This window comes from Electrophorus electricus, chromosome 13, assembly GCF_041902795.1.
Source record: "Electrophorus electricus isolate QZ-2024a chromosome 13, ASM4190279v1, whole genome shotgun sequence".
In the NCBI taxonomy this organism is placed as follows: Eukaryota; Metazoa; Chordata; class Actinopteri; order Gymnotiformes; family Gymnotidae; genus Electrophorus; species Electrophorus electricus.
Window position 1 is genome coordinate 1,925,224 of NC_137509.1, and position 16,413 is coordinate 1,941,636.

The 16,413-nt window shown below is 44.6% G+C and overlaps 1 protein-coding gene across 1 annotated transcript in view; it reads left to right on the top strand.

Annotated features, from left to right (window-relative positions):
- The first annotated feature begins 1,337 nt into the window (after nt 1-1,337).
- The window catches only part of crhr2 (corticotropin releasing hormone receptor 2), a 55,080-nt gene continuing 40,004 nt past the window's right edge, over nt 1,338-16,413 (top strand). The window contains exons 1-2 of the mRNA XM_035520095.2: nt 1,338-1,899; nt 1,992-2,111. Of these exons, the coding sequence (XP_035375988.1) occupies nt 1,779-1,899; nt 1,992-2,111 (241 nt within the window). The 5' untranslated portion in view covers nt 1,338-1,778. The remainder of the gene's footprint in view (nt 1,900-1,991; nt 2,112-16,413) is intronic.

A 16,413-nucleotide genomic window follows, 5' to 3' on the forward strand; every position in this document is an offset into this window, starting at 1 on the left:
TAGTTCCAATTACATGACTCATCTTTTAATTTGAGGGATTTGTTAGTGCCAGAAACTAATCATATTAATCACATCATCTGATGTTGTCCCTATATCGTGCATTGAACAGAACATTTGTGCCACTCTGTGTGTTAAATAGTGTCTGTTTTAGATTGAACAAGAACGTCACAATGGTCCAAATGTTTTAATTTTTCATAAAGTGATAGAATTGCTCTGATTTTATTACTAACCAGAGCTGGATGTCCCGCTGCTTCATTAATTACTACATATTTTTTATATCTGCCAGTATGGTGCGTCCTACCCCTGTTCATTTGGAGAGGCTGCAGGACACTGTGATAGCTTTATTCAACTGTGCAGTCCCACTGTGCATGAAAACAGAATCATTCATGCGACCTGCTTTCTTTTATTGTGTGTGAATTTGTCTGTGCGTGTATATGTGTATGTGTGTGTGCTTGCGTGTGTGCATGTGTGTGTGTGCGTGTGCGTGTGCGTGTGCGTGTGTGTGTGTGTGTGTGTGTGTGTGTGTGTGTGCGTGTGTGCGTGTGCGTGCGTGTTTGTGTTGGGGGTGTTTAGGTGTGCGTTTGTGTCCGCGCGCGTAGATGGGTGGGATTTATGATACTAATAAATTAGAATTATGAGACTCGTAATCATCAGTAACGCCCACACTTTGCCACGTGGCGATGCGAAATCGTGCGCCTCTGACGGAGTAATAATGTTTAAAATAACACACTGACATTTGCCAACACACACGCGGTGACTCTCAGCAGAGCCCGAGCCGCAGACGCAGGTCTTCCCCCTCACATAACAGGGCCACCGAGACAAGAATCCCATGATTCGCATGTTTACATGGAGTGGGAAGGAAAATTCCAAACCCTATTAATTGAGATGAAATGATCGTTGAAAAGCAATTACTCATTCCTTTTACCATAAATTAATCTATGTTTGGTTAATTATAACCAAAATATAAACTCTAAAAATGTCAGTTGTAATGATTTAGTGCCAATGCCAATATACCCTAATTCATTTAAGGGGGTTAATGAGTTCGAGCCCATTTGAGTTTAATGAGGCACGATCGCTCTACACAGGAGAGTACTGTTCATGGTACAGCCTACAGCTTGTTCAGGCTAATGGAACCCACTTTCTCCAGGTAGGAAAGGTTTTTAAATTTTTTTTTTAAATCATTAAAAATCCGCTACGGGGGCATACCGTTTGTGCTGCTCCGCTATAGAAAGAATGCTCATGTTTTACGTAGATTGCTCACGTTGTTAAGAGAACACGTTGCGCCGTGGCAAAGTCAAGTCAGCTGTATTCATATAGCGCTTTTTACCGCACACGTGTCATCTTTACGCATGCATGGGGACAGGGCAAGACAGAGGCCATAACGCCAAGGAAATTCCCTGCGCGAAATTAAGGAAAATAAAAAACGTGGCGCCCCAATAAAGTAGAAAAAGGCGTGAAATAATAAAAACAGTTTCGAGCAAAACGGTTGACACGCGGCTCCTGGGGAATAAGACATGTTTTCTGCCTGACAGACACTTCGACACAGCGCAAGCTTCAAACCGGTGCGCGAGTCCGAGAAAGACGAATTCATTTCGGGACACGCGAGCGCTCCAATTGGGTGAAGAGCAGGCTCCTCGGTGTGCGCGCGCGCACGCGGGACGCACTTGCCTTCACGGAGGAGATTAAAGTGTGTAGGTGGTCAGATTGGACGCCGAGGAACGAGACTCCAAACCGCACAGTCCGCTGTACCCCGCGAGCCCAGATCGCTGAGCTCATTCATGGACGCCGCGTTATTCCAGATCTTCATTGGAGAGTTCGGGGACCCGAACTGCAGTCTCATGGATGCACTGGAGGCCACTTTCTATACCAACACTTCGGTCGCTCTGCTGAGTCTCGACGGTGCGGTTAACGGCGAGACCGTATCCCAAGTTTGCTGAAGCAGTCGCGTGATGTGCGGTACTGAGGTGTTTGTGTGCATGCTTGTTTTGCAGGGCTCTACTGCAATGCCACCACCGATGAGATAGGAACTTGCTGGCCAAGAAGTACCTCGGGGCGAATGGTTGAACGGCCGTGTCCGGAGTACATCAACGGCGTGAAATACAACACTACAAGTAAGTTCATGTTTGTTAAGTTTGGAGTGGTGGGGTTGATGATATGACCCGAAGAGCTGGAGCGCTAACTTGTCCTTTAAGGGTTTGTTGCGCGTGCATTGATTTGTTACCTGTGTGCAGTCTAGCGATAACTGTTAAAAATGTTCATGAACAAGAATCGCGAGAGGAATACGCTGCTTTGGTTGCACTGCTACTGTTGCACCGGCTTCTAATGCGCCGGATTATTGTCCGTTATATCGGCTTTCTGGACTTTCTGCTTGTGCGCAAAAGCTTATGCGAAGCTAATAGACTACTGTTGATTGGTCGATTACTTACGTTTTGTATGCTCTTAACCCCCAAATGCGAAAACCGTACTGTCCCAAAGTGCTTCAAGGAAGGGATGCAAACTCAATAATGGAAACAGTCGTAAGCAGTCGGACTGTTGTCACGTGTCACTTGCGTTCTGAACACACGAATTACGCACGAGTGCCCTGTCCTACACCGAAATAATAAAACATTATGGGAACTGGAGAGCCTCTTAAATAAGGTGATTGGGATTAATGACAGTAAGCCTTCATTTAGCGCATGTAATGGGGATTCTCATGACCGGTGCAGCCGTGTAATACACGTAAATGTGTGAATCCGTGTCATTTGTTACGCCTTTCAGAAGTAGACCTACTTCAAATTGGTCAATGCCCTGTTGTCTAAAGCTGTGTGTGTGTGTGTGTGTGTATTTCTCTTTGTAAAACTGAGCCGTGGTGCAAGGGGTATGATACTAATTGTTTACGAATTCATAATTAATATTTTTTACATTTTTACTATTTTTCTTGTGAAATGGCAAATGTGAATTTGTATTATTGGTTGTTTTTATTTTGTTCATTCATCCATTCATTTAAATTACAGAGAGACCATAACTGTGCTTTCTGTTAAAACATGGTAGTTGGTGATATATATATATATATATATATGATTAATATTAATTTCTCCAAGGGTCATGCGTTGTTTTCTATATTGTGTTAAATGTGTCATTCCCCCAGATACCTCTGTCTGAATGAATACCATCAGCTTCTTCAGCTGTGAGTAGCCTCTTGTTGATGCTGTGAAGTCTCCAGATCACAGATGCCCGTGACACTTGTTCTGTTTGGGGATGGTGAAATTACCTTCTCCAAAATGCTGCGCAGTGCTGTAGATTGCTGGTTGGTGACAGGCTCTGTCAGAGCTGCATGTTTAGGAAGGCATGCATGCCTGTGTTTGATTAGAGCCAATAACATGGTTATTTGGGTATCGATCCTTTATTGGGTACTCAAAGCTGTTTATTCAGGCTTTTCCCATTACTTGCAACAGAAACATTATCTGTTTGTGTTCTTTGTTACTAATCAAACCCAAATGACTGAAGTCTTAACCAGTCAGTTCTAAAATACCATACTAGCTCTGTATCAAAGTTTGCCAAGATAAGTGAGGTTTTTTTAAATTTGTTTGTTTGTTTTTTTCATTGATTGATTGATTTTAAAAAAGATCAATTAAAGATCAGTTAAAACAGTGCAAATTGCAGTTAATAGGATTTTGATTGTTGTGCCTGAGTGAATTTGGTAATGTTGGGAAGCAGGAGAACATGAACCTCACTGAACTGCAGATGAGCTTAGCACTTAGGGGTACAGTGCTGCCTTCTAGAGGTCATGACGGTCATGACTAGGAGTCCAATTCATCAGTCCCGTTGTGGCTTTGGTCTGCATGACATCACAATTCTGGACTTATCCCGGCCAATTAACAGCTTTCCTGAACATACACTTTCATCAGAAACTGCATCAATTTACTCTCCCCTCATCCACCATGAAACTGTACCAGGTCCAGATGACCTTGACAAACCCAAAATAAAAAGAAACAAGGTTAGTTCAGTGATTCTCTTATGACCAAAATGTGCATGTGATTGCTATATTAACTAGTCCTACAACACCATTTATCATATTGCGGCTTATAAACCTAATATTTAGCTATCTTAATATTTAGCAATGGATGTTTTCATCCTGAAAAGATCAGAGGTTATGTTCTCCTGTTCTGCTCTGGTAGCAAGGGCTCTGGTCTCCTATGTACTAAAATAGCTGTTGTGTGTGTGTGTGTGTGTGTGTGTGTGTGTGTGTGTGTGAGAGAGAGAAAGAGAGAGAGAGCGAGAGAGAGAGAGATAAAGAGAGAGAGAATGGTGGGGATATTAAGTACTCATTTTAAAAGGTTTATGAGTCACACCACATCTTAAATCTCATATTGCTTAAGTGCTGAGATGTAGAGAGACTATAGAGGTGTGAATGTGAGTTTGAATATGTGTGTGTGTGTGTGTGTGTGTGTGTGTGTGTGTGTGTGTTTGTGATTGTGTGTGTAAAGGAGGGGAATCCTAAGGTTGAAAAGATAAAACAATAATCGCAGTGTGAACTAGGCAATTTGTTTCGTTTGATGAACAGAGAGATGGTAGTTCCTGTAGATTTGTTTACTCTTCAGTGCCAGCGTGTGTCTGTTCTTAGCAGTGGAGATGTGGCAGTCATTGCAGTGTGAGTAAGGCCAACCGCATTTGCATACTTCTTGTTATCTGAATGGGAAACTGGGTTGTCAAGCTTTTCTGTGCTTAATTACTGTGAAGGTGCAGTGGAAGGAGATGTGATGTGCTGCTGGTCCTCATACCCAGTGAGGAGCTCTGGGGTCAGGGGTAGAAGTCCAGGATATTATGAACAGGAACCAAGCACCACTCCTAGAGGCCATACATCTTCTGGAGGTGATCGTTCCTAGTCCTCGTTTAATGGATGGTGCATAAAGACATACTGTCTATGTTTGGTGGTTGAAGGGAAGCCTCTGGGGTAGCTGCCTCTGCCTTTGGACCAGGAATCATTGGCTTTAAAGGGGAAACATGAAAGGACAGTGAAACTCAGAAATTAGAAGGCAGCAGAAGGTTGTCTGTGATGGAATTGACCACATTGAAGGGACAGGGAAATCAGAGGTCTATAGTGGACAGCCTAACTGTCCACTGTCCACTTGTTGATGGGTGTGGGACATGGACGATCAGCATGGTTCTTCTTTTGTCTTTGTACGCAAGCAAGGTGGACATCTGTAGCCTCCCAGACCTGCTCCACATTGCTAAACCATTGCTAAACCTCCTCCCATCTCAACATTCCAGGGATATGATGGGGGTTGATGGTCAAGCACACACTAGAACGGGGTCAGCCTGTGGAGGAGTGGATGAGCGAATTCTTGGTATATTCAGTCCAGGGGATGAACTCGGCCATTCTTACCAGAAATTCTACAGGAATCTGCCAAGCACATAGTTGTTTCTGTCTATCTGACCGCTGGCTTGAGGATGATAACCAGAGGTCAGACTGGCCAAGCAATGAAGGTTCTCCACAAGCAGGAGGTGAATTGTGGGCCTGAGACAGTGGCTTTGGTTGTTCCATTCTTCCAAGCCAAGCTTCCCTGCTTGTAGCTCCTGGTTCACTATGTTGTAATCGTGTTCTGCTGGGCATAATATGCACAGGGAGTCTCTCTCTCTGCCATTAGGACAGCACTGCTCCCACTCCTACCTTTGATGCATCAACCTTCATGAACGAATTGGTAGGGTAAGGGTGCTTAAGACAAACACTGGATGTGAGTAATGCTCTGGTACTGGAAGCCAGTCTCCACAACATCATTCCACGGCAGCTGTTTATCATTATTATTATTATTATTTACATTTATATAGCACCTTACTCATACTGGAGGATGTTTTATATATATATCATTGAGCAGTGTTGTGAAGGAAGATACTGATCGAACTGATGTTCTAATCGGGGGCTCTATGAAGGGACACCCCTTTTGTAGCAATGGTACCCCTTCTGGCAACACTAAGGCTTTTCCATGCTCAACGGGATGCACCTGTGTGGAGAGACAAGAGAAAAAGAGAGAGGAATGTGGTAAGGAAGGTAGGGCTAAGGAAAGGAGAGGGGGTGGATGGAGTGAAAGTGGGGCTCCTCTTGGTAGGCTGCAAGTTGGTCCTCTGCAAGCCAGATGGCCACCTCCAGGAACCCGTTCCATTGTCCTTGTGGAAGTCGGGTGATGATTTGTTCTAGTACCCTATCGGGGTGATGACAGTTGTGAAGTCTCACTCTGGACTGAAGAGCCACCTCTTGCAGCAGTCTCAGAGCTGGCAGGTTGAACTCCTTTAGTGTCAGGATCTGCAAATGTTGTCAGCGCTGCTCTGGAGTCCTGTAGACCTACTGCCAGATAGCATTCTTCATCATTCTCCAGCCATGAGAAGAGAAGCAGATGCACCACCCACTTCTCCCTTATCCAGACCCAGGCAGCTGCTGCATGTTTGAAAAGCTGGAGGCAGGGGTTAAACACAGAGCTCTCACAGACAAATAAAACAAGGTAACTGTTCCATTTGGGATTCATTCATTCATTTCACTTTTCAGCACTGTTTTTGCAACCTCCTTAAAGACGTTTACATGTAGGTAAGCTGCTGTCAACCACACTTAGGTGCAATTTTAATTAGCCACCTGGGTCATCTCTGTCTCACGCATGATAATTGGCCACACCCCCACACCACAATCAGGATGCCATCTACACAGATGATGCTTGAACACACCCCAACACCACAGTCAGGATGTCATCTACACAGATGATGCTTGGCCACACCCCCACACCACAATCAGGATGCCATCTATACAGATGATGCTTGGCCACACCCCCTCACCACAATCAGGATGTCATCTATAAGGGTAATGATGAATCTGTAAAGATAATGATCATACTGTTCACAAATGATTGGAAAACCGAAGGAGCGGAAGTGAGGCCACAGGGCATAAGCAGATATTTAAAGTGCCTTCTAGTGGAATCTCCAATGGTGTGCCACAGGGCTTGGTGCTAAGTCCTCTTTCCTTATTTATTTACAGTTGCTCTTTTGCTGCTGTAATACCTTTTCATGGTATCTCCTACCGCTGCTATGCTGAAGACCCTCAACTGCATTTCTTTCCACCTTCCGACACTCAGGTTTCCAGTTGTATCTCTGCATGCTTGGCTGATATTGCTTCTTGGATCACCACCTGAAGCTCAACCCAAGCTAAATCAAACTTTTGTACATCCTAGGAAATTCCGATCCTCACCATGGCCTCACTATATCCTTTGCGAACTCCCTGGTAACTCTGTCTGAAGCTGCATGCAGCCTCTGTGTAATTTTGGATGACCAATTATCATTCTTGACTAGTGCTTCAAATCTGACCCAGTGATGTTGCAACTTGCAATGTTGGATGCGAAGCTCTCTTGGGAAGCTGCCAGGTAGTTGTTCTGTCTCTTGTCACCTCAAGGCTCGACTTCTTCCGCTCATTCCTTGCTGGTCGTCCTCTACAGACAATCAGGCCCCAACACTTGATCCAGAATACAGCAGCATGACTGGGCTTCAGTCATTCAAAGGTGAACCATGTTACTCAACTCCTGCTTCCAGTACCTGCTCGCAGCAGAGTTCAAGCACTAATGCTCACCTACAAGGTCAAGAGTGAACCAGCCCCTCCCTACGTGATGGCAAGTTTCAAGTTTCAAGTTTCAAGTTTCAAGTTTGGTTTATTTGTCACATCCACAGTCATACACAGTATAACTCGCAGTGAAATGGTGGAGAGTGCTCTGTCCAAACTGAGGGAAAAGAAAACAGGGGTGCATAGAGGAATATAGATATTCTATATATGTACAAAAATATATTAACAATTGTATGTACAATATATGTATATTATGTTTATATACACAATGTACAATGTATATGGTTATGTATATATGTATGTACAAAATGTACAGAATGTACAGTTCCATCTTGTAGATGACATATTTGCAGTTTTTATGTTACATGGTGATAATTCAACATATTTACAGTTATGTAAATGGTGGTGGTGGTCCCCACAGTTTATCAGTTTCCCTGATTCAGGGCCCGAATGGCCTGTGGGAAAAAGCTCCTCTTCAGTCTCTCTGTCTTGGTCTTCAGGGAGTGAAAGCGCTTCCCTGACCTCAACAGAGAGAAGAGCCTATTGTTGGGATGGGTGGGGTCCTTCACAATCCTCCTGGCCTTGGTCTGGCACCGCTTGTAATAGATGGTCTGCAGGTCAGGAAGTTCCGTGTGAGTGATGCGCTCTGCTGAACGCACCACCCTTTGGAGTGCTTGTCTGTCCTGCTTTGTGCTATTCCCAATCCAGACTGTGATGTTCCCCGTGAGGATGCTCTCGATAGTGCAGGTGTAGAAGTTCTGCAGTACCTTGGAGGGCAGTCTGAAGTCTCTTAGGCGTCTGAGGTGGTAAAGACGCTGACGAGCCTTCTTTGCTAGGGAGTTGGTATGGTGGGTCCAGGACAGGTCTTGCAAGACGTGAACAGCAAGGTACCTGAAACTATCTACTCTATCCACCGTGGTTCCACTGATCCTCACAGGTTGGTAGTGCCGCTCCTACTTCCTGCTGCAATCCACGATCAGCTTGTTTGTCTTACTGACGTTTAGGAGGAGATTAATTTTCCTGGCACCAGTTTTCCAGGTGTTTAATCTCCTCCAGGTAGACCCTCTCATCGTTGTCCGAGATCAGGCCCATGACAACGGTGTCGTCAGCAAACTTGACAATGATGGTGGAGCTGGAAGTGGCTGTGAAGTCGTAGGTGTACAGTGAGTAGAGCAGGGGGCTTAGGACACAACCCTGAGGAGCTCCAGTGCTGAGGGTGAGGGTGGATGAGGCGCAGTTGCCCACCCATACTGATTGTGGTCTGTCCGTTAGGAAGTTGGAGATCCAGTCGCACAGGGATGTATGCAGTCCTAGATCCTCCAACTTAGTAGTGAGTAGGGAGGGGATGATAGTGTTAAATGCTGAACTGTAGTCCACAAACAGCATTTTAACATAATTACCCCTCCCTTTGTCCAGGTGGGTCAGTGTGGTGTGGAGCAGATGTGCAATTGCATCATCAGTGGAGCGGTTGTGGCGGTATGCAAACTGCAGTGGCGGTATGCAAACTGCATGGAGTGGTCAAAATCCCAATGGTCAGTGGTCAAAGCCCAATGGTCAGTGGTCAAAGCCCAATGGTCAGTGGTCAAAATCCCAATGGTCAGTGGTCAAAGCCCAATGGTCAGTGGTCAAAAGGCCAATGGTCAGTGGTCAAAGCCAGATCTGTACCTCAGGCCCTACAGACTTCAAGTTTGGCTCGGACTGAAACACCATCCTCCATGTCTCATGGAAGACAACCATTCAGTCTCTCCTTTGTCCTGGGTCCCAGATGGTAGAATGAACCTCCACTGTCCAAATAACAGAGTCCCTTGCTGTCTTAAAATGTAGACTGAAGACTCATCTACTTGTGCAGAATTTGCATGACCACTAATCCTTCTTATGATTTTATTTAGCCGATTAATGCTTATTATTTGGTACTGCACTTATGATGTGGTCATTTTGTCATTTTTTTCTAGGCATCAGCATTGACGTTATATCTAGCATTATCGTAGTATTTTGAATTCTGACCTATTGTACTGGTAAGTTTTTATTCTGTGAGTAGATGCCAAAGCACTTTTGTAAATCGCTCTGGATAAGAGCATCTGCTAAATGCCGTAAATGTTAAATGTCATCTTCCATTTGTGTTTAGTTCTAATTCAAGAGTTTCTCAGCACTGCAGAGACTGGGCTTTGGGGAGCGGTGCACCCCCGCAATTGTTCCAGCACAACATTTTTTTTACTTCTCCCTGACTCTGGAGCAGAGACTCTGGAGCAGAGACTTGGTAGCAACTGAACTCGATGGCACAGTTGTTGTGTGTCACTTATTTTTACTGAACACCTCAATGAAATGAGGAAAGGAGAGTCGAGTACTGGGTGCTTGTAAGCTGTGGTGAACACACAGAGTATCTCAATGACAAACTCCAGCCGTGAGACATCATGGTAGCAGTCATATGGGCAGAGTAGTGATGGTTAAACATAAAGGTAGGGCACAGTGTTGATGCAAAGTAGGGGGCACTGTTGATGGTGGAGCAGGCTTACTACATTCAATATGCTATCTTTGATATTACTACTGTAAATATCCTTTAATTTATGATTGTTCCCAACAAGCTTTTAATTCATAATTTTCCCATCCAGCATTTATTGCTCATGCACTGTGGTAGCAAGATTCCCAGTGTACTTGGTCCCACTATCACCAAGGACTGTGTAACCAAGGCTGAAGGCCACCCTACCCAGGAGGACTCAAACCCATGGCTCACGGGAGCTACGCATGAGCACTGACCACCAGACCAAGGAGCCAGCTCCTTGGTACAGCAGCCATAACACATGCCAATGGTCTCCATCACAAATGGCAATGCCTTCTGGTGCAAATTAGGGGGACTGGATACAGTAGCAAGTTTATTGGACTAAGGCAAGAATCAGGGTCAGACAGTCCAAGGTCATTCACCAAACCAATGGACTATTGGAGGCTGGTAGTCTCAAAGTCACAGAAACACAAGTGTTTGTATCTCTTTTCTCTTTCTTTCTCTCTCTCTCTCGCTCTCTCTCACTCACACACACACCACACACACACTGTTTTAGATCTTGGGGGTGCCATCATGAGAGACTGAGTAGCGGAAGAGTTCAGCTCCTGTGTTCTGTGCGAGTGTTTTCTGTGAGTGTACTATGCAAGTGTTCTGTGCGTGTTATATGTGAGTGTTCTGTGAGAGTGTTCTGTGAGAGTGTTCTGTGCGAGTGTTCTGTCAGAGTGTTTTGGGAGTGTTATATGTGTGTGTTCTGTGTGTGTTATATGTGTGTGTTCTGTCAGAGTGTTCTGTGCGTGTTCTGTGAGTGTTCTGTGCAAGTGTTATGTAAGAGTGTACTGTGAGTGTTCTGTCAGAGTGTTCTGTGAGTGTTATATGTGTGTGTTTTGTGCGTGTCCTGTGAGTGTTATATGTGAATGTTCTGTCAGAGTGTTCTGTAAGAGTTTTGCCTAAAATTCCTCCTATAGCCCTGTAGCAACTGATGGAACCAGCAATAACTGGGTTACTTTTATTATTATTGTTTTTCAGCCAACAACAATGCTGTGCATAGACTGTGCAGTAGCTGGATTTCCTCCACTCTCTGAGAGGAAGTGCAGCGGTGTTGCTATGGTGATGTTTCATCACTGGGGTTCTAGAAGCCTAAGTCAATCATTTTGCTCACGGTCATGCTCTAGAACTCATCACATAAATGAGAACCGTTTGCTTATGGACAAATGAGTGCCAAATGAATAAAACCCACCAAATTTTGTCTTCTTTTTGGAACTGTAAATAACTTGAAAATAAGGAAAGGGAACTTAAAATAATTGAATGTGGTATCTGACATATTCATGCTGTAGCTGAATTGTTTGTTGTTTGGCATCATTGAACAGCCATAAACATCATTCAGCACAATAACACTAAAAGTTGGATAATGGGCCTTGGAAATCATCAGAAATGTATCTGAGACACCAAGTCTAATCCTCCAAAGGCCTATTATTGCAAGGAAGCAATATACAATTTACAAGGAAGCTGCATTCCAAAAGTTCATTATTAGCACAACTCTCTTGGCAGTTTCATATAAATGTGCAGTTAGTAAAACAATAAAACGACTCCTCTCAAGGTTAAAGGGTAAGTATTTTTGTGTTCCTTGGCACTAAGGGTGCAGTATTCGATTTTGGTGGAAGTGAGCTGATGCTACTGGTTTTGATCAATACAGTCCTGTCCTCACCACACCCTCCAACCCGTCAAAACCATGCTGGCAGACCAGTATAGACTGGGTGCCAATCCACAGTTCACATTTTTTTCTGATTACAGAGCATCCACAGATAGTGGATTGATTTCCTTTGAGCATATACTTTATTGCCAGCATATGTTTTGTTGAATTTTCCCATATATTACAAAAAAAGTGTTGCACTTAAATTAATCTAATTCTACTAATCCTACATTTAAGCAATCTTAAATTTTCTGTTGTTCAACGAAGGGTGTTGTTTGTTGACTGTTGTTCCTGGAAATCCACCTGAAAAGCTGGACTATGAGCTGAGCGAGGCTTTTTACGAGTTCACACACACCAACAGTGGCTGCTCAAGGACACACACAGTGTTCCACTGCGGTCACTAATGAGTCCCAGCACTGACCTAATGATCAATTACACAGATAGCAATTATGCAAAATGCTTCTTCCTGCTGAGACCTTTCAGTACTGGGAGCTCTGGTCTGCTCTGGTCAGTGTAGTTCACAGACACACACCCACGCCATGCTGCCAATCTGTGTGATCCGTGAGTCACTCCTTAAAAAAAAAGATACTTTTAAAATAAGAGGACTGAAAGGTGAGTGCTCTGATGCACATGTCTAAGAAATTGTGCTGGAAATTATGGCTTTAAGTCACAAGTGCTACCATGGATGGGGAACGTGACCCCAGACTTGAAAGCTGGATTTAAAAGTCTGTTGTTCATCTTTTAAGCGCTGCCCAGTGTCGCTGTAGTGCTCCAGTCGTCTCTGAGACCATGCAGGGGGGACAATGAGGGTCGTTCTGTCTGCCGGAGTTTGGACTGAGCTTGTTGCCCAGTTGCCCCAGCCTCTGTTTCCCCAGAGCAGGACTTCCATTAAGTGCCACACGCCCTGGGCCTGAGCTGTTCTTAACTGTGCTGAATGTGGAGCACTAATCCATCTCTATCTGCAGAAGGATTTGTTCTCAGCTCTGTCCCAGTAAGGACGGCTGCTTCTACTAGTGCACGCTGGCCAGTATTTTTGGTTCAGTCAGTAGGTTTTGGTTCTTAAAAGAACACCAGTTAGGAGAAACCTCATTACAGAGGCTCTGATGGGCTTTTTCACATTATGTGTGTGGCTTGTTTATTTATCATAAATAATCTCAGCTGCATGGTGTCCATGTCTTTACGGCTCTTCACAGCGCCCCTTTTCCCAGCATGCTAGTACCAAACCGACTCCTCGTCCCACGAGCGCACACACAGGAAGGCAAGCGTGACTCTGAGGTTGGAGGTAATGAGTCAGTACAGGGTGAAGTGAGATGTCCTGCTGCTAACATTATGGCTTTATGCCTGGGATGATCTCTATGTCTCCATGCCTCCGCCCGCCATGCAGCTCCCTGCCTCCACCTAGTAGATGCACCTGGCAAATGTGGTCTCTCTCTCTCTCTATCTCGTTGTCTTTCATTTTGTCAGTTGCTTCTGTCTCTCCCTTTCTCTTACATTCTGTCTCTCTCCCTCTGCTTATCAGCTGCCTATAATGCTCTGTGCTGCCTGAATTCCTGCAGTGTAATTTGAATTGGTGCCTTGTGATTAGTTTGAGGTGTGAAACCCTCGAGGTTGGTCAGAATTAACACCCTCCCATAGCTGTGAAGATTGGTTCTAAATAGGCTCTTGATAAAGAGAGTTATATATGTAAGGACCTAAATACCCATCCTCCTCTACCTCCACTGAAAATAGTGGATTCTTCTGCTTGGGTTTATTCCAGACTCAGAAATTCACTGTGCTCATGTTCTTCAAAACCAGTGCAGCACAGGCAGAGGTTGGTGCTCTGGGCAGTGGTGGCTCAGTGGTGAAGGTACTTGTAATTGGGAGGTTGTGGGTTCAAGCCCCACCACTGCTAAGTTGCAACTGTTCGGCCCCTGAGCAAGACCCTTAACCCTCAATTGCTCAAGTTGTAATTTTCTTTGGATAAAAGTGTCAGATAAATATAAATGCTCTGCAGAGCACTGGGTTGCCTGCTGGAAGGCACAGGCTGGGGGGTGGTGGGCCAAGGGGGACACGCAGAGTATGTCATCTGCAGTACTTGGACAGAGAATGTGTAAATAAGATCTACAGGCCTGCTGGGCCCTGTCTCTGCCCTGACCTCTGTCCTGCCAGTAGCTGTGTCACCACCACTGCTCTGCCTTGACCTCTGACCTCTAGCTAGTGACCTCTCTCCCAACATTGTGTTCCTGGGGAACAGGGCCTTGTCCTCCTAGAAAGCCCATGTGTGTTTTTAGGAGTGCACCAAAACGCATTCACTGAAATAAACAACTGAAACAGTTATAAATGAGAGCTATTAGTACAGTGTTTTATTTTGTAAGCTTATTGTCTCACATAGTAACTTGCCTGCAGAGCACCAAAATTACTGCTGTTTCACTGGTTTTTCCAAACGTCCCACAATCCGTTTGCCTTTTCATTTTGGTTAAATGCGTAGGACTTCAATAACCAAGCAAACTTTCACTTCATCATGACCCCAACAGAGTACAGTGGTATCTGCAAATCCCTGCCCTGTTTCCAATATTGCAGAGTATGTTGGGATAAAGTGTTCAGTTCTCTTGAAAATAATCAGTGTAATCAGAACATTTTATTCAGGAGAAGGTTGTATAACAACATGGTACTGTGTGTGTGTGTGTGTGTGTGTGTGTGTGTGTTTTTGCATGAGTATAAAGTTATGTAAAGCAGTAACAAATCTCACAGGGAAAGAGGTGTGTATTCGTTGATATACATGGCCTGCGTAATATGTATGGACGGTGTCTGACTTGTTGGATATTCCTTGTTAAAAGGAATTGAAGAAGTCATTATATTTTTTTAGCACATCAGTTGCAATCTGATTATATTTGTTTGAATTAGTTTGTTACTGGAAGATTTTTTTGACATTCTATTATTGCCATATGAATCTCAGCTACTGCAGCTCTTATTAGGCACATAGTGGCTTCAGTATAACCCAACTTCCTATCCTCATCTGTCTCAGAAATATCAATAACAGTGGAGGGTTTTCTTTCGCTCTCATTTCCCTGTCCTGTTGTTCGACAGTATGTTACGCAGAATGCCTGCTCATCATGGATGTGAGTGTCATAACCGAAGCTGCTGTTCATAGAGTGTTGTGAACAGCGTGTGGGGTGAACAGCGTGTGGGGTGAACAGTGTATGTTGTGAACAGCGTGTGTTGTAGTCCCAGGTAGACACAGGCTTTGCATATCTATCCCGAGGGGGTGTGTGTGTTGTGGGGGGTGAGGAAAGTATGTGTGTGTGTTTGTGTGTGAGTGTGTGTATGGTAGGTGAGGAGAGTGTGTGTGTGGGGGGGGGTGGTTGATGAGGAGCATGTGTACATATGTATTGTGTATTGTAGTGTATTGTAGTTGAGTGTGTGTGTGTGTATTGTAGGTGAGGAGAGTGTGTGTGTGTGTGTGTGTGTGTGTATGGTGGTACCATTTCAGTGGGTATGCAGGTCCATTACAGCTCTGTGCATTGGAACAAGCTCTTGCAAGGAACGACAGATGAAACTCCAGTACTCCACAGGGAACGACAAATGAAACTCCGTCGCTCCACAGGAAACAACAAATGAAACTCCGTCGCTCCACAGGGAATGGCAGGATCTTCTCAAGAGGTTCTGTGTGCACACACCGTGCACCCTTTAAAAGCTTGGCCAGCAGGCTGCCAGCCTGAGCTCATGCACCAAAACCCAAAAACCTTTTCAGGGTTCAATGGCTGGCACAAGAGCATCTGTGTCTCACCCTGCTGGTTTGGAACAGCTGTGTGACGTGCGCACAGAGCCAGACTGAACTGAATGATTGTGTACTGTAGGTGGCGTTAATGTGCAAAATGGTGCCTAATCTGTAATACGAAGAAGAAGACCTGAGAAAGTGAATCATGTTGATATAGTCTAGAGAAACAATAAGGTTGAGTTCTGGGACTGAATTAAAAACAAGCGCTCTGCAGAGCCACCATTTTGAGAGACATATGTCACCACACATTTAGGATAAGGAGGGCATGTGCAGAAAGAACACAGTCAGAGGGTTATTGGCTTTAGTCGTTTACATGGGTACACAGTCAAGAGGTAATAGGGTTTAGTCCTTTACATGGGTACACAGTCAGGGGGTAATAGGGTTTAGTCATTTACATGGGTACACAGTCAGGGGGTAATAGGCTTTAGTCATTTACATGGGTACACAGTCAGGGGTAATAGGGTTTAGTCGTTTACATGGATACACATTCAGGAGCTAACAGGGTTTAGTCGTTTATGTGTGTACACAGTCAGGAGGTAATAGGCTTTAGTCATTTACATGGGTACACAGTCAGGGGGTAATAGGCTTTAGTCATTTACATGGGTACACAGTCAGGGGGTAATAGGGTTTAGTCGTTTACATGGGTACACAGTCAGGAAGTAATAGGGTTTAGTCGTTTACATGGATACACATTCAGGAGCTAACAGGGTTTAGTCGTTTATGTGTGTACACAGTCAGGAGGTAACAGGGTTTAGTCGTTTATGTGGGTGCACAGTCAGGAGCTAACAGGGTTTAGTCGTTTATGTGTGTACACAGTCAGGAGGTAACAGGGTTTAGTCATTTACATGGGTGCACAGTCAGGAGGTAACAGGGTTTAGTCGTTTATGTGGGTG